General features: G+C 41.8%; 1 protein-coding gene across 1 annotated transcript; it reads right to left on the bottom strand.

Moving 5' to 3' along the window:
- Nucleotides 1–486: 486 nt before the first annotated feature.
- On the bottom strand, nt 487–19,812 carry LOC146458327 (cytosolic phospholipase A2-like). Its single transcript, XM_085090860.1, has 12 exons — nt 19,659–19,812; nt 19,087–19,196; nt 18,013–18,091; nt 16,809–16,955; nt 8,784–8,899; nt 8,497–8,534; nt 7,380–7,515; nt 6,394–6,621; nt 5,253–5,526; nt 3,449–3,633; nt 2,308–2,497; nt 487–1,064 (listed from the first exon to the last, which is right to left on the bottom strand). Exons 2-12 carry the CDS (start codon nt 19,180–19,182, stop codon nt 838–840), a joined length of 1,716 nt encoding a protein of 571 aa, XP_084946986.1. The 5' UTR covers nt 19,183–19,196; nt 19,659–19,812; the 3' UTR covers nt 487–837.
- Nucleotides 19,813–21,611: the final 1,799 nt, after the last annotated feature.

The raw sequence follows: 21,611 nt of genomic DNA on the forward strand, positions 1-21,611 counted from the left end.
CAGGAAATTTTGGCTAAATAGAAAGCACGGCCCGTACGACTTCATTCCGGGTGGGAGGGGGATGCTCCTTAGCCTGCAAGCCCCTCGGAAGTTGGTGGGGGTGTACGGCTCCAATGTCCACTCTACCCTTACCCTATTTCAGGGTGAACCCGCATCGTAGTCACAAAGATTTTGGACCGGAATCGTGTGAACGAATACAGAGGCGGGCAAAAGAGACAGAACCGGTATAAATTTGTACCTGTTTGAAAGACGTGCCGGCATTACGTATACAAGGTGTGAACGGTGGACTGAGGAGAAGGGGTGAGCGGGGTAACTCTTCAGTAACTATCAGTCAACCTCGTTCCCAGGGTCTCTCCTCTTCACGTCCTGGGGAGCTCGCTCCAGGGTGGCGGGAAGAAGGGAGACCCTGGGAACTAGGTTGCAGTATCAGTTTGTCTTTACCACTTTAATAGCAGGACATAAAAAACAAATATAATTTTTCGGACGTTTATTTCAATATACATCACAGATGTGACGATATGTTATTCCACAAAACTTTGATTGTTCACACTAAGATATTTCAGTTAGCAACACATTAAAGAAAAAAAATCTGTCTGACATTTTCTCACAATGTGGATCGAGACTTTCATCCTCTGGTACCGAGATTAAGTCAGGGTATTGTATTGGCCACTCGCCGGAGTGAAAAATGTTTCAGATCAGTTGTAAAACACTTTGGTCGTTCGGGCCTTTGTTTTGAATCGCAAACAATTGAAGTAATCAAAAGACTAAGCACTTGCCCTGACTCATTTCTAGGCTCACCATATTCAAACCGATTTTCACCAAGCGTTAAAACGCGAGTTAAAAGCCATTTTTGACCGGATTAGCTCGTTTCTTCAGCACGCATTCGGCCATAACATCTTTGATGGTTTCTTCGGCAAGAAGCGTGTTGAATTGATTCAAGTCGGCGAGTTTACTGTATTGCTCCTTAGGGTAGTGGAAGTTGAATGTGCTGTACCATTCATCGGGATCCTCAAAGATTGAGAAGTCAGCATAATCCTCCTGCCCTCTTGTCTTTCTGTCGACGCCTGTGGGATTGAGATTAAAAGCACTGACATTGTTGTACAATGTACAACCTTGAGGGGGCTCGGTAAGGGAAAGGGATGGTCGAGAGATTCTGCAACTCAGTGTAATCACTGGTCAAAGAAACTTAAAGAACTAGACAATCTCGTACCCAGAGTCCTCAGACTCTTTAGCCAGCGGTTAGTTGCCAGGAGAGACTCTGGAGAATTCGAAAAAATTAAATATTTTGATTGGCTACACAGAACGGCTTGCACTGTTTTACCGCAGAAATCCTGCGGTAATAAAATTCCAGCTCTCCAGTCTCTTCCTTGCTGACCAACCGCTTGCAAAATAACCTGAGGACTCTGGTTTACGAGATTGAGAGCCAGAATGAAAGAATACGAAAAACACACAGCAAAATAAGTTATAACATTCATGAAACTCTCATTGTACCTGTCAAACTAGCGCAAATTCTTCCCGTTTCTCAACACGACCAACATACGTGTTTCGCGCTCTATCTTGTTCTTGATAACAATTGTCAACTTAGAAACGAATGTTTGGTTTATCAACAGAGTTGATAACTAAAGGTAAATGGCCACCGTAAAGAGATTCGAGTGCTAGCCCTTTCGTCAGAGTGAGTGCATTGTATTGTCGATTTTCTCTCAACTTAATATTGATAACTTTCGTCAACTCGATGCTAACTCTCATCGACTTAAGTCCACTATCAAAAACTTCGTCTCGTTGACGGGAGTCAGTTCCCATGAACTCCCACCCACAGTGAACCATTATAAAACACTCGTCAACCATCGCCAACCCTCGTTAAAACACTCGTCAACTCTCGTCAACACTCGTCAGCCCTCATCAACACTCGTTATCTCTCGTCAACTCTCGTCCGTCCCTCGGCAATAGTCGTCAACTCTGGTCGTAATCTCTCAATAAATCTCGGCAGCCCTCGTTAACTCTCGCATATTCCTGCCACTATAGCTAGCACTTCGTGAAGTCTCCTTAGCCCACGCTAACTCTAGTCAACTGTTCTCAACTCTCGTGAGCTGTCTTTAGCCCTCCTCGATTCTCGTTAGCTTTTGTATACTATGTACAGCTCTTGAACCTCTCGTCAACTGAACCTCCTTAATTCTTGTCAATTCTCGTCAACGGTATTCTCGACTTTCGCAAACTGTCGTGAACCTTAGCGAACATTCGTCAACTGTCGTCAGCTCTCGTTGTAGGTAAGTAACTTTATGTAAGCAGATATGCTCATGACATTTATACCTGGTGCGCTTTGCTCCTTGAAAGTTTTATTCACCAGTGGAAAGTGTATGATGGTCGGACAAGAGGAATCTGTTGGGTCTCGAAACACGTAGAATTCCTTCAAACCGTATTTCTTGAATTGAGCTTCAGCATCGATAGGTGGAAACTTCAAGCCGTTCTTTTTCGCCCACTCCTCTGCCAACAACAGCTCCTAAAGATACAAGGCAATGAAATGTGATTATTTCAGGCTCTTGCAAGTCCTTTCGCCCACATATCATTTTAAGTTGGTGATTGAAATGCAAAACTTCCCAGACCTGTATTGGGTTAACTTTATTTCGATTAGTAGGACTAACTAGTAGAAATATCATTGCCATGCAATTTTGGCAACTCGAGGCATTGCTTCTTTTAACCGACTGTTACAAGTTGAATTGTGGGCTATTCGATTTTACGTGGACGAAAAGACTCCGTCAATCAAACAGTCAGTCAGTCAGTCAGTCAGTCGGTCGGTCAGTCAGTCAGTCAGTCAGTCTGTCCGTCCGTCCGTCCGTCCGTCCGTCCGTCCGTCTGTCCCTCCCCCCGGCGTGAAAATCAGTGACCGCTTGTTTTGTGCATACATGCAGTATTTTGTAGGGCCTACGCCGGAAAGAAATGAATCAATCAATCAGTCAGTCAGTCAGTTTGCCAGCCAGCCAGTCAGTCAGTGAGTCAGTGAGTCAGCCAGCCAGCCAGTCAGTCAGTGAGTCCGTCGGTTCGGGCAGTCAGTCAGTCAGTCAGTCCGTCCGTCCGTCAGTTGGTTCTTCTGTTTGTGCATTCGTCCATCTGTGTACCTATAACTCCGTCATATTCAGTCCATGACATTCCCCCAGTTGGCCAGAGTCAATCGGTCAGCCGGTCAATCTACCGAATTAGGAAAGTTTTTGGATACCGATAGTTAGTTAAGCCTATACACGCTGTATCAGCTCACAGATAGTGCTTGCTCTACTGCGAAATTTAAACCTGTCCGTTTTGAATCTTTGCCCAAAAACCAATCCCCAATTAAAAGATTAAGATAGTAAGAGTATACATTTTGCCCGCGATTATCAAGTCTCTCGATTAATTCCTAATTGCACGATCCAATGAAATAACTTTATTTAATCTAACAAATCGTAGCTATATCTTTTACCTTAAAAGGCATTTCATCATCCTTCTCCCGAGCACTGAAGTCAAAAGACAGATAAATATCCACAGTGCGTTGCGGCCTCAGTAGCAACGGGTAAGGAGAGTTGAAAACGAGCCCGCTGTCGACCAAATAGATTCGCTTAGACTTCGCAGCCAACTGATCAGCGGCTCCATCCACAACTTTTGGTTCTGAGAGGAACAGACGAAGCAAAAAAGTGTAAATCAAAATGGCGGGCTATTTTCCAGGGACATGGAGATAGGGCAGTGGGGGAGGGGGGGGGGGAGGGATGGCTTGCCCCTAGCCTACCTTTCAGACGCTCTTTGGCTCGTCACGCAATCTTTCCTCCCGACGAGACCGAGGAAAGATAGCGTGACGAGCCAAAAAGCGTCTGCGCGGGAGGCTAACTTACCTTACCCTGCTAGCAGAGGTTTTTTTCTAGCAAGTCTTTTAGCTTGTACAAATTCGTTCGCGTCTCTTGTATTTCACGTAGTCGGCTTGTACGCGAAAATCAAGAGACGCGAACGACTTCGTACAAGCTAAAAGACTTGCTAGAAAGAAACCTCTGCTAGCAGGGCAAGGTACACTACATTATTCAAGCAAGATATCTAACCTTTCATACCCGTATTTTTAACATTTGTTTTGTTCTATAGGTATGAACCACTTTTAAAATAATACTCAAATAACTCTACTAGCATGTTGAAGTTCAGGACTATCTTTCTTTCCTTTATTTATAAAGGTGAAAAATGCCTTTGTACGCCGGGTCGTGCAACTTCCTTACGAAAATATCCCACCTTAAACCAAAGGGATAAAACCATTTAGACCCCTGCATCCTAATTCGGACCTTAATAGGACAAATCTAAACCTTTTCAGTGCAAAGCAGAAAAACCGAATTTCTTAACTGAAAATAATATCCTTTAAGGCCTCATGCACTGTCATGAATTATCAGAGAGATTCAGAGTCGCGTTTACTTCAAACGGCAAGCGTGAGATTCGCGTTTTTGTTTACTTGAAAAAAAAAGTACACATGTGATAGTACAGTCAACTCTCTCTAAGCGGACACCTCTTTAAGGCGGACGGTGATGGCCGGTCCCGAACGAATTTCCCATGTTTCTCTGTAACTTAACTCCCTATAAAGCAGACACCTCTCTAAAGCGGATAGCGGACACTTTTTTCACAAACTTCTGGTAGAAAATACCTGTCAAGCGGGACACTAGAAAGGCACTCTTTGTACAATCAATGGATCATGGCCTGGATATAAATAATTATTTCAAAACGAGCTACCATCCCAGCCTGGGGATACTAAAGCAACACTGTAACTATTGTTTATTGTAACAATACTGTGAACAGTACATACAATACACGTAAATAAACGAAAAAGACTTTTCCTTCAAACTGACTTTGAAATTTACACGTTACAGTTTTGCTGAGCAACACACGAAGACCTCGTTTCAGTTCTGACGTCACAGGTGTACAGTTGTGTCTAGTTACATACCTCTCTATAAGGCGGACACCTGGAGCTGATCCCAAGGGTGTCCGCTTTAGACAGAGTTGACTGTAGTACAAAATAATTCTGGCCTTTCATGCTGACGCAAGAATACTCAGTTTACTGAAAAACTGAAAACAGCGAGCGGAAAATACAGGGTCAACATGGTCACGTGGTCATTTTTGTCGTTTGCCGTAAACGTCTTTATACATCTCCCTAACATCGTTTTCTTAGCCTAGAAAGTCAATAGGTTTGAGTTTCATTGGAGACTTGCACCTGCAGTCAAGGTATTGGCCACTCTTACATTTGAAAGACTTTGACTCACCCGAAGGGACTGGTGCCGTCAGTAGTTGCAGGCCTCGGAGAAAATTATGCACCAATCCCGCTCGGCCCTCGCGAGTCTGGAGGACTGGGAACCTGCTCAGGAGAGATTCAAGGATGCCTTGCATGAAGCCACCTTCCTCCCCGTCAAGCTCCATGGGTTCCTCGCGGTCTGACCGAGCCTCGTTAACTTGTTCTTCCTCGTTGTCACTCTCCTCATCACCATTCATGGGAGCAATTTCCTCTGAATCAATCATATCCTCTGAAGGAGGAGGTAAAGTTCAAAAACTCATTAATAATTCATAAGCTCATTGCCCTATTAAATGGTCGATAAAACATCACGTGCAGTGGTTTTAAAACCCAATAAAACCTCTTCCTTATTAGTATGGGGTGTTTAAAGTTTTTTCTCGTATGCTAATTTCCAACGTTCACAAAAGCATCATTGTTATGAACTCCCTTGATAGACGCCTTTCCAGGAATGTTTTTGAAGCCGTTCAAAAAACTCGCAGCACGTGTTTTATCGGGTCTAAAACCACTCGGTTGCGCCTCCTGGTTTGCTCCGGCTTGCACGCACGGATCTTGTGTTTACGCATGCGTGTTATACTTGCCTCGTAGGGAAGTGGTCAAAACTACTATACTCGAACAGGACCCACCAAACCACAAAAATTGATTGTTGTCTCTCCTTGCATCCTCCCCCCCCCCCCCCCCTCTTCCTCAACCTCAAAAGATGGTGCCCTTATTGCCGAGCTACCCCTCTATCCAGCAGTAAAATATGACAATAAGATTCAAACCTCACTTTTCTCGTTTATCGAGCGATGCTGACTCTCGGTACTTGAATATTTCTGAGTCAACTCAAATTTTAAAGCCAATAAAATTTTGTCGGTAATGTTCATGAAACAGGTGGTGTCTTCGATAACCCCTTCCCCCCTCCACCCCAGACAAGGTGGGTCCTCTTCGAACAAACTTGTTATGACCAATTCCCTTAAGGCCAGTTTAAACGGTTTCAACATTTGACCAACATTCGTTCAACAAAGTTGAAGTGTTGTATGGATGTTGAATGGAAATTTAAACCAAATTAAATTTGATTCAACACGCTTTCAACATTTTTTGCACTTTCAACAATGTTGAACGACCTGTTCAAACGCACCCAACATTTGGTTCAGCAAAGTGTTGAACGCATGTCGAAGCAAATGTTGAAACCGTTCAAACGGGGCTTTACTTAAGCTGACAACGAACCAGGTGGAACCGGACAATCCAGCTGCATAGGTAGCGCAGTCCAGTAAACCCATGTCTTTCAGAGCACAATACACGCCACTAAGAGAAACCATGGCACGAAAACCCCCTCCAGAACCAACGATAGCAATAGAGGGAACCTTAAACAAGATGAAAATAAGACAATTAGAGACTTCTGCATCAGAACACGTATTGTATGTAGCGCAAACTGAAATTGTGGGCATTTTTAATTAATACGAATTATTCAAGAATTCAGAAAGCCAAACTTCTCGTCACGTGTCTATACTGGTCCTTTTTATACGGACAACAAGAATTTTACAATAACTGTCAAAATTCCCGCGCGCTGATTAACTCGTAGCTATTGTTATACTTGCTGTTAGGCTAAATTCCCACGACTCCTATGAAGACCATATAACACGATACGGTTTCGTGTATAAACAATAAAGATGATTGATTGATTGATTGATTATCTATAAAAGTGCAGACATTAAAAATGATGTCAGATGCAATGCGCGCGCTTTCTCAACGGGAAATAAAGCCAATTTCGCTTGTACAGTCAAACCTCTTTATTACAGACACCAAGGGGACAGGAATAAGTGTCCGTATTACTGAGGTGTCCGTTTTAGAGAAGTAGGCTTTATATGGATTTCGGTCTCTCAGGGACCAAGTGAACTGTCCGTAATAGAGAGATGTCCGTATTATAGAGGTGTCCGTAAGGAGAGGTTCCACTGTACTTTTTCTGTGTTATTGTAAAAAACAAAATCGACGGTAGTTTACTATGGTCTATACTCTTATAAACCATAAAATGGGCAAATTGATGTTTAATCCCATATTTTAACGCTAAACGCCTTTTAGAGACAAAGTACAGGTCCTGAAATTCAGAATTCAGTCTACTCACCTCGTTGAGATTCTTTGGCCCTCGCTCCCCAAGTACTTCCTTCATGGCCTCAAAAACTAATTTCTTTCTCTTCTTAAGGAAAGCTTTTTCCGCATCACAGAGTTCTAAGCTGTAACGCAAGTCTGAAGGCGCAGTACTGTTTAGAGATAGAGAAAAAAAAGAAGGTTAAAGGTACGGTGGCCCATAGAGGACATGTCATCTACATTTAATTTATGTAATTATTGCGCAACATTCTAATTTTATCGCGCGATAAAATTACTTCACCGCGCGATTAAGGGGAAGTATCCCGCAAATTTGCTGTCATTTCAAAACCCAAAAATGTTTGTCTGTCAGCAGAAACAAAGAAATAATTGTCAAGTTTGTTATAAATTATCACCCAGTGCAATAAAACTGTCGATTAGTGCCTCTGGCCAGAGACAGAGTAGGCCGGTATGGATTGAAACATGAAAAATGTTAGGCTAATGTTTTTCAAGTTCTCGCATCTTTGTTTCCAAAATGCGCTAGAACAGATCAAAAGTTGTTCCTTTCAAGAATTGAGTTGATTTCTTTCCTCTCGTCGTTCTAGAATTATTTGGCAGGTGATTGAAGGTCTTATTTCATCATTTTTTTAAAAAGATACCAAAAACCCCATGATACTTCCCCTTTAATTAAATGTTTACACAACCACCTGTCGTGCGTATACAATCAAAAAAGGTAGCGAGAACTATGTACACTTTCCATTTGACAAAATTGGCCGGCCAAAGCCGTCAGTTCTTAAACGGACTGCACCAACTTGAAGGATAAGTTTTAACCTAGTACTTCGAATTTCTTCAAAATAGCGCGTACCATTTTCGAAGTGATTATTTTTCAAGATTTTCCAGCACCATTCCTTCAAAATGATGCATTCGATTTACAGACTGCCCCGCTCTGGCTACCCAGTTCTCACAAATTCAAAGCGCCCTATGAAAAAGCGAGCGAGAAACTTGTCACAAACAATTCAGTGGAATAAAAGAGGACTTCTTTCATTTCAAGAAAGGGAATCTCCTTCTTACGTCGACGCTTTAATCAAGGAACTGTCCTCATAAAAGCAGCTGAGGAATTTTTGCTGGAAATTAGACTGATGACCTTTTATACTTACCTTACTTTTGCTTTCATTTCCACATCAACTTTTGAAGCCTAAAAACAAAACGTTCAAATAACTGTCATATTGATTATAGAACTGTGCACTACATGCAAGACGATAAAAGTCATTTTTGTCATGCAAGAAGCTGTAAAGTTCCAACAAATAAAACTGGTCACTATTTTAACACTTTACAGTTCTGAATGCTCTGGGGTTTTTCCTGATCGAAACTTGAGTTTCCACCAGATGATATTAGCGGGATTTTTCGCCTTCCGGCATTGTTTTATTTTACAGGATTTCAGTACCTTGCCAAAGGTAAAAGTATGCTGGTAACCTTTGTCCATTTCTAAAGTGCTCAAGTCATACGACTTCTTTCCCAACGCATCATCGCGTCCGTAGTCAGATTCCGCCAAAGTGATTTCTGGAGGGAAAGAATCAATCATTGAGCGTACAAAAGAACCACAGCCAGTAATCTACCGTTACAATTATGGCATGCTCGAGAAGGGTTTTGACTGTGTGTTAAGCACAATACGATACGGTGCAGTACGATACGATGCGATACGATAGATACGATACGATAGGAAACGATACAATACAATACGCTACACTACACTACAATACAATACAATACAATACAATACAATACAATACAATACAATACAATACAATACAAGGCAACACAACACAGTGCAGTGCAGTGCAGTACAGTCCAGTACAGTGCAGTACAATACAATAACTTTAAGGACGGTGCTTACTATTGTTACTGCGCATACGTTCTGCGCATCTCGTGATACAGTCGAACCTCCCGTAAGCGACCACCCATAATGTCAAGGATATGTGGTCGCTTACGAGAGGTAATCGCTTACCAGAGGTCAGACCACGGGGGTCTAACTTTCGGGTAATTTACATATCGCAATTGCGGAGACCTAACCCTTTTGCCAGTGCTTATCGAAACCAATAGTACACACAGGGCCGTTATATACAGGTTCGACTGTAATAACTTTTCTTAGCTACAAGTATATTAAGACTGGTCCAAAATTATTCTAGGCAAAAAATCCTAGGGTCTTTGGTGATTATTGTTTGTATCTCACAAATAACTTAATCCAGCAATTGAGACTATTGTTGTGAAATAAACTTGACTCTTTTATTACTCCAGGTGGCGCTGTCTAAATTTTTCGGGGAACAGAACATAAGCAAAGAGATAAGATTTTTTTTCCTGAAAGGGATTCAATATGATTAAAGTTTATTTCAGTGTGAAGTATAGTGCAAGTGTATTTTATCAATTGCTTTTAATGCTTAGCTATATCGGGAAACACTTCCGGTAGCTCCGGCTGTGAGATTTAAGGCGTCCGCTGTAATGATGTGGCCAATATGTTACAGCGACACATTTTTCAATTTCCGCCCGTGAGAGATACATGCAGCAGATTGTGTGTCAAGTGGTCGCCTACGGGAGGTTCAAAACAATTGAAAATTTTAAACAATCATCTCTAAAAGTGGTCGCTTACGAGAGGTTGTCGCCCACGAGAGGTTCCATCTATAGTGATTTGACTTGAAAACTTTTGGTATTTTGGAAAAGTGGTCGCTAATGAGAGGTGGTCGCAAAGAGAGGTTCGACTGTACTTGGGTTTCCTATGGGTGGTGCCTACTAATACAGGAATATTTTTGCGCAGTTTAAACTATGCGAGGAAAGCAGAACTTAGCAAGTGCTCTTAGTATCCAAAAAGAAAATTGGGGATAACCATGCATTTTTCAGGGATAATAAAACTTAAATTTGGAAGAAAACGCCGTACATTGCTTTGTATTTTACTGCTTTTTAGAATAATTATTGCTTTATCATCCCTAAAAAAATGCGTGGTTACCCCCCAATATTCTTTTTGGATTTCCATAGCCCTTGCTAAGATCTGCTTTTCCCGCATAGTCATTAACCGCGCAAAAAAACTTCTGTATTAGTAGGCACCGTCCTTAAAGAGGGAGGCGTATTAACCTGTTACAGTTTTCTTACTTACGTCCCTCAAAATAAGAGGAATAAATACATATAACATGCACAATTATCCTTTTTCCATCGTTTTCATAGGAAAACTGACATATTTTTAATCTGGCTTAGCCTTCTGAAGACACTTATACGAACGAAGACCCTCCGGAAACAGAGATTGTAATATCGCTGCTTGCTCTAATGTGAACGCCAATTCTCCTGCACGTTACCATAGAAGTCGAATACACCCCCTACCCCAGACAAGGTGGGCCCTCTTCGAACAAACTTGTTATGACCAGTTGCCTTAAAATATGTTAAAGGAAATCTTGGTTGTTGAAGTAAGTTAACGTTAAATTGTTGAAACTACAATCTCAGTGATTTTACATTTTGTTGGAAAACATCGGACAATGCAGGATTTGATTATTGCTCATTTTCGTGTTTAAGAGTGGCCGTCTGTAATTTTCAACTAATGTGTTTTGGGTGAGAAAAAATAAAATTCCTCAAACTTTCTCAGAAGAAAGGACTAGATAAGTAATTCACATTCATGTAACTTTCAGGTCAATCAAATAAATATTTTAGCTGGAGGACAAATATTTCGGTTTTTCAGCTCTCGGAAGGCTTTCAGGGATCATTTCACTACAGATCGTAAACATCTGGGTCTGGAAATAAAACGTAGCTAAAACTAAACGCCAAGTTGGAACTCGAAATCAGAAGACATTTATGATTAATTCAGGACGGTTATTTCCAATTTTAATGAAATGCTGAATATTTTATCGATTTTTCAACTTGTCTCTTTTGTAAGCCATTTCGGCAGGTACAAAAATCGGCTAAATTCAAATGAAAATATCGCCAATGGTACATTACTAGACTTCATAAAAGTACACCCCAGTTAAAGAGCAACGTCTTCCCTTCAAATATATGCAATAAAATTTTGGGGCCAACATACTTACGAAATCTGACAGTTGAAATTACAAAGTGCACTTCTGTAAACAAACGCAATCTTTAATTAGCTCAACAACGACGAGTCAATGAAATACGAAGGAAAAACATTACAAAATCCACTTACGTGCTTAAGATACTCTGACTTGGAGAAAAAGGAATGCTTTCAGTTACCTTCCCAGTGGGATGACGGAATGGAAACATGTTTTCGCGGAATTTGTGGTGAAGTTTATACAGTCTTCGACAAAGAAGGCAAACTTTGACTCGATTTGACCATTCTTTGACTGTAACTCCCGCTGTTCGTCACGGAAAAACTGAATGTTTTACGGTATTCGAAAGATCCAACGACTCGCAAGATCCTTACAACAACTGAGGTCGTCAAGCTAATGTTCCCTTTCCGACAATAGAAGTATCTTTTCTGTGGCGCATGAAGTAGCGAGAGATCTCCTGATCCAGCAGTTGGCATTAACAGTTGGCAAGGCGAAAAAGATTGCGTTACATACGCATTGTCGTCCCCAGATCACTCGGGTTGGGAAGACGTGAGTGCCGAGCCGCGCAAATGATTATCTGATATCAGTTTTAAAGAAAACGTTTTTTCATGTGATGCGATATCAAAAGAGAGGATATCGGATACAGACTACTTAACTAAACAAGAAAGCAATCAAGCGCCTACTGCAGAAACTGAACATTCTATGTTTCCCCTAACCTGCGTTAATTTATCGCCGATTTTCAGTCTGGGTGCAGTCCGGCTTCAGCTGGATTTTGCTAACTCTATTGGCAGCACTGCCTTGCTTGTTTTCTTTACAGGAGACTGGCAGCACATGTAGTAAGTTTCTTAGAAGGGGGTCTGAGTCATGATAAAAATTCTGAAACGCCTTTGTTGTCTAATGACAGCCTAGAAGAGATATTCTAGTTCCGGTTCCTACATTCCGCCAACAAGTCTACATCTCTCTACGTAATATCCACGAAAGGAAGTAAAGTACAACTCGAAGGCATGGAAGACGTGAAAATACATCAAATGCTAACTGTTATATACCGTTTTGTTACAAGACTTATGCAAAAATTTTGCAATCATTTTTGGTAAAGTGCACAGCTGCACTCATCCACAAGACACCTTTGCAATTCGATGTAAGGTGCCTTACGTGCCGTTGAGAAATGGGTGACATCTATTAAATCAAAGTCAAGATTCACACATTTTGCGGAGCATGACGATGCTAAGCTCTTTGAATCCATTCGACGTATTTAAGTTACAGAGGTAAAATGATTCGAAAGTGACTGGATGGGATAACAGACACTGGTCAAGAATAGTTTGGCGAGTTAGTAAATAAGCAGCTTCGCCCGCCCACAGCGGCAATTATGTCTTCTTCAGGGATCTCTTCTTGGCTGTTCTTTAGCTTAGCAGCCGCTCTGCAAAAATAAGATTGGACTTGTTGAGGAGTGAGGAAATCATCTACTGTAAACCTTCTATTTCCGCCTTTGTCCTTAGCAAACCTTATGTCACATGCATGTCATTATGACCGGTTTCCTGGCCAATGGGAAACTTTTCATCAAGGTACAGGGGCGTAGCCAGGGGAGGGTTCCAGGGGTTCCGAAACCCCTCCTCTCCTATTTTTAACAGTGATTTTATCCCAGCAAGAGTATAATGGACTCTCGATTCCTGAAATTCTTCGTTTTGTTCTATGCTTACAAAGTACAGTGAACGTCATTGTGGTACCTACTTGCGTTTCATTTGCATTTTCGGAGACATGAGCAGAGCTGCGATTCCTGTGTATAACAAGATGCACGTGTGTGCACAGCAGAAATTCCCGCTAAATCAGTAGACGATCCATTGGTGTTGTGCGAGCTGGTGGTTTTCGTAACAATGTCCCGATGGCAAAAGATCGATGCATTCTTTTCACCAAAAAGGTAGGCACAGCGAAACATTTAGTGATAATGCGTAAGAAATTCGAATCAAGACATTTTTCCGGCCCTACATCGATTATATTGATGAAATTCCAATCCCAGAACCGAAGAGACAGAACGACGACAAAGCACATAGAGGAAGCGTCGAACAAGCAGAGGAAACAGGCCCGCCATCCAAGAAGTCAAAGGAGTGGATTTTGTGCACGTTGCCGATAACGTCAGCTGAATGTGAGCGCTCATTCAGTACACTAAGAAGGTTAAAAACATACCTGAGGTCGACCATGTCAAGCGAGCGAGGGTCTGGGCTGGCGTTGATGAACATCAACTACCACCGAGACATAAATATCAAGGAAGTGATAAACACGTTCGCTCAACGGCAACCAAGGCGTCTTCTGTTTGCGTAGCGTAAACGCCAAAGTCTTGTATGTACGTAATGTGAGGATTTTAGACCAACCGTTTTCGTTGGAACCAATTTGGGACTCCCTCCCCCCCCCCCCCCCTAGAAATCCTGGTTACGCCCCTGAGGTAGCATTCTTACAGTTTCAGTGAAACGTTCAGCCTTCTTTATCGTGCCCAGCCTTGTGTTTGAATCTCTTCAGCAGGGCCTCGAAGCGTGGATCTTGCCACTAGCTGGTTGAATATCAGAACCACGGAGAAGTTTGTCTCTCTAGGCGATTCTGGCCTTGTCAAATAAGTTCTCCCTTTCGAGGACAATTTCACATTTACCGTACTGAACATGGTTCTCTAAAGAGCTGTAACGCTGGAAACGTTTTACATATCCGTCAACCGGGCAAGTGAAGAGCTTTGTTGGTTGATCGTCTTCATCGTGGGAATCGTTGTTCTTCTCTAATTCTAGTGAGTGGAGCTTTCTTTAACCTCGGGTATTGTACAGCTGCTAAAAGAGATATCCGTCAACGAAGTTGATGAACGAGCGGGGAAGGCTCGTGGGGGAGGGTAGCGAGTTAATGTATGGAGTGCTTAGGGGACCAAAAAGTGCCTACCTCGGTTCTTTTTCCCCTTCAGTCTCCAGAAATTTTTCGTTCATTTCTCCTACTCCCTTGGAAAGAAAACGACTTTTGCTTTTAAAACTTTCCGCGCGCCCCATCATTTTGGAATTTATTGACGTCATAGTAGTTTAAAAATCAGAAAAATGAATCTTTACGGCATTACCCTTACAATATAAAAGTAACCATTAAACATAAATCATTTTACCCTGAAATTCGTTGCCTACGTAGCAGTCGTGTCCTTTCCGAGACCGGGGAAGGCTCGCAAGGGAATGCACGGAGAGCGCATGGGACCAAAAAGTTCCTACTTTGGTTGTTTTTTCGATTCCTCTCCAGAAGTTTGTGTTCACTTCTCCTGCTCGCCTGGTTGAACTTTTCCACACCTAAGACGATGAAACCACAGACCCTCCTCATCCCCCACCTTACCCTTTACCCCTCCCCCGGAGGGGGTGGGAGTTCTACGTGAGAAGTAACATAACGCAACTCAAATAGCGGGCTAGTTTTAATCTTAATTTCTTGAGCAGGTATTATGTTGGAATTGTCCTTTTTATCAAGCAGATTTGTAAACGTTTTCTTAATTAAGGATAGGAAAAGTGTAACTTCAAATATAAATTTGTTATTATTGCATTACTACTCTGGTTCAGTTGATTACCTGCTCTAGCTAGGAGCAATCCGAGTATATAACACTAACTGCGCCTCATTTTGCAAGGAAGCATCACGGGCGTCGCATGATTTTAGACGTGCTTTTCTGTCCTTGACACAACTCTCTAGCGCTATACTCCTCACCACTGCAGGATATGCTGCACTAAAACTACATGTTCCACCGACGAAGGTTGAGTAACCGCATGTCGTCATGACCTGTATTAAGTAGCAATTGCTTTATGTAGGGGCCAATGATTGTCACGAGAGAATAAACAAAAGCTCACTTTCGACTAACTTTAATGCCTCTCAACCCCTTCAGTAAACGTCGCCAAACTGAACGCGAAATTACTTGATCATCGATGGACGGACAGGTGGGCGGACAAGTTTCTGTGCTCATGTCACGCAATCTAACTTGTTGAAAGTTCGTAAATTTTTGCGAGACTCAGTTACGTGCGTTTCACAGATTCTCACCATCTGGCCGCAAAAGTACACTCCACTGTAAAGGTACGTTTCTTGTAGATAGCCTTTGGCCCACGTATAGAATAGAAGTCAAATAATTTATCGATTTAGATTGTTTTTGAAGCTTGGAATTTGCTTATCTTTTGAACAGGTGGTGTAACAATTAAACAATACTTTTTGAAAACTTGTCTTGTTTCTTTCAAAATTCGCGAATGATTCATCGAAAATATGTTTTTAATCCACAAAAAATATAACAGGAAGCAAAATATTTTATTCACTCCGGGTATTTCATGACACGAGGGGATTTTAGATTGTTTTCCTCCGTATGTCATTGACTCGTCGTCGTTGAGCTATTTGAAAATTTAGTGTTTGTTTACGAAAGTGCACTTTGTAATTTCAACTGTCAAATTTCGTAGGTGCGTTGGCCCCAAAATTTTATTGCAGATATTTGAAGGGAAGACGTTGCTCTTTAACTGGGGTGTACTTTTATGAAGTCTAGTAATGTACCATTGGCGATATTTTCATTTGAATTTAGCCGATTTTTGTAACTGCCGAAATGGCTCACAAAAGAGACAAGTTAAAAAATCGATAAAATATTCAGCTTTTTATTAAAATTGGAAATAACCGTCCTGAATTAATCAAAAATGTCTTCTGATTTCGAGTTCCAACTTGGCGTTTAGTTTTAGCTACGCTTTATTTCCAGACCCAGATGTTTACGATCTGTAGTAAAATGATCCCTGAGTGCCTTCAGAGAGCTGAAAAACCAAATTATTCGTCCTACAGCTAAAATATTTATTTGATTCACCCAAGAGTTATATCAATGTAAATCAGTTACCTAGTCCTTTGTTTTGAGAAAGTTTGAGGAATTTTATTTTTTCTTACCCAAAACACATTAGTCGAAAATTACAGACGGCCACTCTTAAATTTCCCGGGCGCCGCCATGTAGGATTTCATGACGTAACACGGTTGCTGAATAATAATTGTTTCACACAAAAGAACTTCCGTTTACTGACGAAATTTAGCACCGCGCTTAGGGCAAACGGCAAACGCCAGGCTGAAATTTTCCCTTTGATGAAAAACAATGAAGCTTTTTTGGTTTAAGCTTATCTCCACCCAGTCGGCGACAGCTATCGAGCAAACACGAAAAAGAGAGAAGTGAGTACGAGAAACACAAATTTATGCGTTTTAGAGCAAACAGCGGCTTGACGTTTTCCGTTTGGCGTAAGCCGTAAACGCGAAGCTAATTTTCTCTAATAGCGGCAACCGTATGACGTCATAAAATCCAAAATGGCGGCGCGCGGGAAATTTAAAAGCGAAAATAGACGATAATCACATCTAATTTTTAGCACACCAAATAGCACGACGATACCGGATGATATGTCAGTTAACTTTCATCAACCGCCACAGCTCACCTAAATGATTCTTGACTGCTGGATCCAAACAAAACTGAAACACTTCATTCCACTTTGGGTTTTTCGTGTTGTTTTTCACCTTGGTTCTTCTTTTGCCATTGGGTGCTGTTGGAATGAAAAGCTCCACGTATGGATCGGGAGTGTCCCCTGTGGACATGAGCAGACCCAAATGGATCAATTTAGAGCGGATTTCGATTGGCTATCGTTAAACCAAAACCAAAGTAATTCCTCCACCCAAACACAACAGACGTAAACAACACAATGATCCAATCAGATTTCGAAGCAAATACATGCAACTGGCGCCAAGCGCGGAAAAACGCGTGCGGCCAAAACACGATTGGTTTTGGTTTGGATTCTCATTGGTTGAGAAAGTGGCGCGAGTTTTATTAACCAATCACAGAACGTAGTAATGCAAAACCAAAGCAAACGCGAAATTAATTTCGACACTCAATTGAAAACCGCTCTAAAATACACCCACACGATGTGACATTTAGTGATATTTTAAACGTTAAACGCTCTACCTTAATGCTTGTGTTTGAATCCCGCCCTCCATAGGTGTGTTCTTTTCGTACGTAAACATGCATTATGCTGTATATCATGGGTACAGGGAAAGTAAATTTTAGGGCCGGGTAACTTATCCAGGGGGAGTAGTCATGCAAATTGTTGGTTTATGTTAGAGAAAACGATGTCGTGTGGGTAAAATGCACTCTTTTTACAATCTTCTTGCGTTGATTTGCATTGCTATATACCTAAAGAAAAGGATCGATAGAGAGAATTAGAATCGCGTTTACGGCAAGCGACAAACGTGAGACTTGCGTTTGTGTTTTCTTGAAAAAATGAGTACATAGATAAGAATAGTGCAAAACAGTTCTGGCCTTTCATGCCAATGCAAAACGACTCAATTTTACTGAGAAACTGAAAACAGTGAGCGGCAAATGAAGGATAAACATGGTCACGTGGTCATTTCTGCCGTATGCCGTTTGCCGTAAACATAATTCTAAATGGTTGGGTTCCTGCTGTTGATTTAATTATGTTGGAGAAACCGATGTTCAGTGGATAAAATGAACTCTTTTCATAAATTTTCTTGCGTTGATTTGTATGGCTATACGCCTAACGAACAATGTCTTTTTCTGCCAAGGCAGGTGCTATTTGCCAAAATACGGGCACAATTTCCACATTGTCATTTTCACGATTTTATACTCACAGTAATCAGCGTACCCAAATATGATGTCTCGCCCTCGGAGCACTTTGATCTCAAGCTCTAGGTAGGGGCGGTATGATGCCTGCAAGAGATAGAGATAAATGCGCATGGGGGGGGGGGGGGGGGGGTTAGCGCACCGCATTGACCATAACTACTGTACTAGTTTGTGACTGGCATTACCCAACGACCCGACCCATTGATTCGACCTTCCACACTTTAACCAATGCTCGAGCTTCAGAAGACTTAGCAATACAATATTTTTACCGATCGTCCTCTTAACACTTGCTAACTCTGTCGTGAATATCGCGCCTAAGTTACGGTGCCGGACCATTGCAGAACAATGGCGACTTACACCTGGCTTTCACCATTTGTAACGTCCTACATGGTTGATCAAGAGGAGAAACGAACGAACAAATGAACAATGCTCCCAACCCTAAACAACAGTGCAGCTGCAGTTTAACAGGGTCCAGCGAAAATAGAGCTTTTGAAGGGTGCAGGTCTATTGGCAGAAGAGCCCGTACGGCTTCATTCAATGCGATCTTGCGTAAACCCTATAATCACCCAAATCTTTCCGATCGGATCTCCACAGCTTTTGAAAGGATCGGAATGATCCGGAGAATAGGATATTTTCACTATGGCGTCATTTCACTACAACTACCAGAATCATTCAGTTTTTTTGTTGTGTCATGCTAATTAGAGCTACTGTTCTTTGCTTTCCACTGGGAAAAAGAAATGAATTCTGGTAATTGTAGTCAAACGACGCCATCGTAAAAATGGCCTATGGTCTGGAAACCAGCCTAAAAGCTTGCATGGCGCCCTTAAACCTAACTCGAAGGCGTTACGATTAAAGGTGGATCTCCACTGTCGCGTAAATTTTACGTGATTACAGACGCAAATTTAGTCTGCAGCCCAATGTACATAAATATGGAGCACTGAATTTTTCTTTCCCTTTCTAAACTTGGGTGCGGTCTCCAGGAATTCAACTCCAGGAAAATTCACCTACACTTGATATTTAAAGCGAGTTGGAATAATCGCGACGTTTGAAGAAACGCGAATTCATTTTAATAGTGACGCTACCTGCGCCGTCGTCGTTGGTAAAGCCGGCGACACACTTGGCGATTTTTTTCGCCGATCGCGGCGATGTGGCACTTCAAGCTTGTTCCCTTGCTCCATCTTATCGCTGCTATCTACCATTTTGAAAAGTAATACGATAAAATAGCCCATCCCGATTGGTTGGCGATTCGCAGCGATGAGCGTAGAAAATCGCGGGAACAGGCACACTTGGCGAATGCCGGTGTTAGATATCGGCGATTTTATACGCCGATCACAGCTATCGGCGAAAATCGCAATCCCCGCACAGGGCGGCGATTTTCGCCGATCGGCGTATAAAATCGCCTGGTGTGTTGCCGGGTTAAAGCACCCTAAAATCTAAAGAACGGTTCAAGACGCCTGGGTGAACAGTTCAATAGTGCGTCGTTCAAGATGCACTAAGAGCCGATAGTTCTCTAACCCGCTAAGTATGGGTGACTTCAATGTAAATGTGCGAAAAGAGGTGTTATTACTTAGAAAGCTTAGCAGTTTATATCTGCGAACGGAGTCAGGCTTACAAACTTGAGGCGCTCGTAGATTTATCAATGCAAGATACATACCTGTACTGCGGACATTTTCGGTCACTCAACCAAATCGGGTACACTAATATCTTGTCCTCTTTCACTAAAAATACAACAGATCAAAATGGTAGCTGTAGAGTTTTAAGAACGAAAACTAGAAAAGAAATTTGCCATCAAAAGTTGTGGATTTGTTCGTGAACGTACCTTGTTTGGTTTGCAGATATAACGGAATATTCTGAAACGGGTGAGTGATTCTGATGGGACTAAATTATGTCGCAGACGCTGCTGGCAAAAGACAATTGGGTATGTTTCCTTTATTTGGTATAGTTTATTCAATGCAATGACTTGAACTGTGAAAGGACCCCAATAAAACTCGTATTGTTCCCGCGACAACAAAGCGAGTATTCAAAGGCACCCAAACATAACATTTAGCAAAAGACTTTCGATTCCCGGGTCATGTCATGGCCCGTTTCTAATTATAAAGGCAAAAAAAAATGAGGTGAATAGGTGAACCTTTGAATTTTCAGCTGAGCATTAGTCCTAAACAAGGAAATGGAATACGTGACCTGACTTTGGCGGTTATCGAACCCACAAACTCCAGATTAGAGGCACGACGGAGCAAGTTGTGGGTGATAAATATGGTAATTGCGGCGACGAGAATACGAAGTATACAACTAATTTTGTGCCGCACGGCGCTAACGATACAAATAATAAATCAGCGAAAGTTTTAAAAGTACTGAGAGGGAAAATCTCTTCTGTTCAGGTTATTAAGCTGAAAATTTAAGTCGCAGAAGATTTTAGCCGGAGAACGGAATCTTCGTTATTCTCTTATTCTAGAGCTACAGGAGGCGCTTCGAAAATGCTATCTGGCCTTATCTTACACTTCAGCGCCCGTTTATTTCGAGAAAAGTTGTCCCGGTTAAATAGCTCTATCACCGGCTAGCGTAAATAGCACTCCGGTTAGCGTAAATAGATCTATCACCAGTTAGCCTAAAATGCACTCCGGTTAGTCTAAATAACCCTCCGGTTAGCCTAAATAGATCTATCACCGCGGTTAGCCTATAAATAGCACTATCACCGGTTAGCTTAAAATGCACTCCGGCTAGTCTAAATAACCCTCCGGTTAGCCTTAATAACCCTCGGGTTAGCCTAAATAGATCTATCACCAGTCAGCCTAAATAACCCTCCGGTTAGCCTAAATAGCACTATCACCAGCTAGCCTAAAATGCACTCCGGTTAGCCTAAATAAATCTCCGGTTAGCCTAAATAGCACTGATTCCGGTTAGCCTAAATAGATCTCCGGTTAGCCTAATTTAGCTTACAAAATCTTCCAGATAGTCGTCGGTAGTCTAGTGGTAGTGTTCCCGCTTAGAAATCCTTCTTGGGGTCAGTCAGTTTTACATAACTTTGCTGAGAAATTGGACCGGACGTCAGCTTATATAGGCGCCGATGGCTACCGCTATCAGTCCATTTGTTGGTGCCACCTCTTATGATTGTGAAACAGGCTAAAGTGAATGAACGAACTTGTGATAGACACCAGGGGTGATCACTGCCAGAGATTTGTTACCTTCCTAGTGGTTCTTTTACTTCCCACAAGAGTGCAAGCTCAGTTGTCTTGCTGTTTCACATCGCAATGGAAGTGCTGCCCTTTCCTGGACCGTATGTTAGAATTTTAAATAGGTAAAAAACATATTTCTGGGCCCAGTTGTTCGAAGCCCGATTAAGCTAATCCTGGATTAACGTGAACTTTGATTAGAGTTTAATTACTAATCAATGAAGATTCTTCCAAAATATTTTTGTCCTTCTGTATTGACATAGACTTTTCTTTACCTTTAGCTTGACATCAGCCTTTAAACCCGTTTTAAACGAGCGAGATGAAAACCTCGGTTAACTATTAATCTTGGATTAGCGTTAATCGGCTTTCGAACGATTGTTTATCAAGAAAGTTAAGGCCTAAATTATACCTGTACAGTGAGTAATTACGTTTTGTAT

The sequence above is a fragment of the Pavona decussata genome, unplaced genomic scaffold (assembly GCF_977016875.1).
Source record: "Pavona decussata unplaced genomic scaffold, jaPavDecu1.1 SCAFFOLD_233, whole genome shotgun sequence".
NCBI classification, from domain to species: domain Eukaryota; kingdom Metazoa; phylum Cnidaria; class Anthozoa; order Scleractinia; family Agariciidae; genus Pavona; species Pavona decussata.

Bases quoted from the DNA above. Each gene is read 5' to 3' on its own strand.
- LOC146458327 (XM_085090860.1), bottom strand. From the start codon at position 19,182: ATGGAGCAAGGGAACAAGCTTGAAGTGCCACATCGCCGCGATCGGCGA. The intron at 16,956-18,012 runs GTGAGTATAAAA...TCATGTCCACAG, and splicing joins ATTTGGGTACGCTGATTACT to GGGACACTCCCGATCCATAC. The intron at 8,900-16,808 runs GTGAGCTGTGGC...CTTTCCCTCCAG, and splicing joins AGCAGTCAAGAATCATTTAG to AAATCACTTTGGCGGAATCT.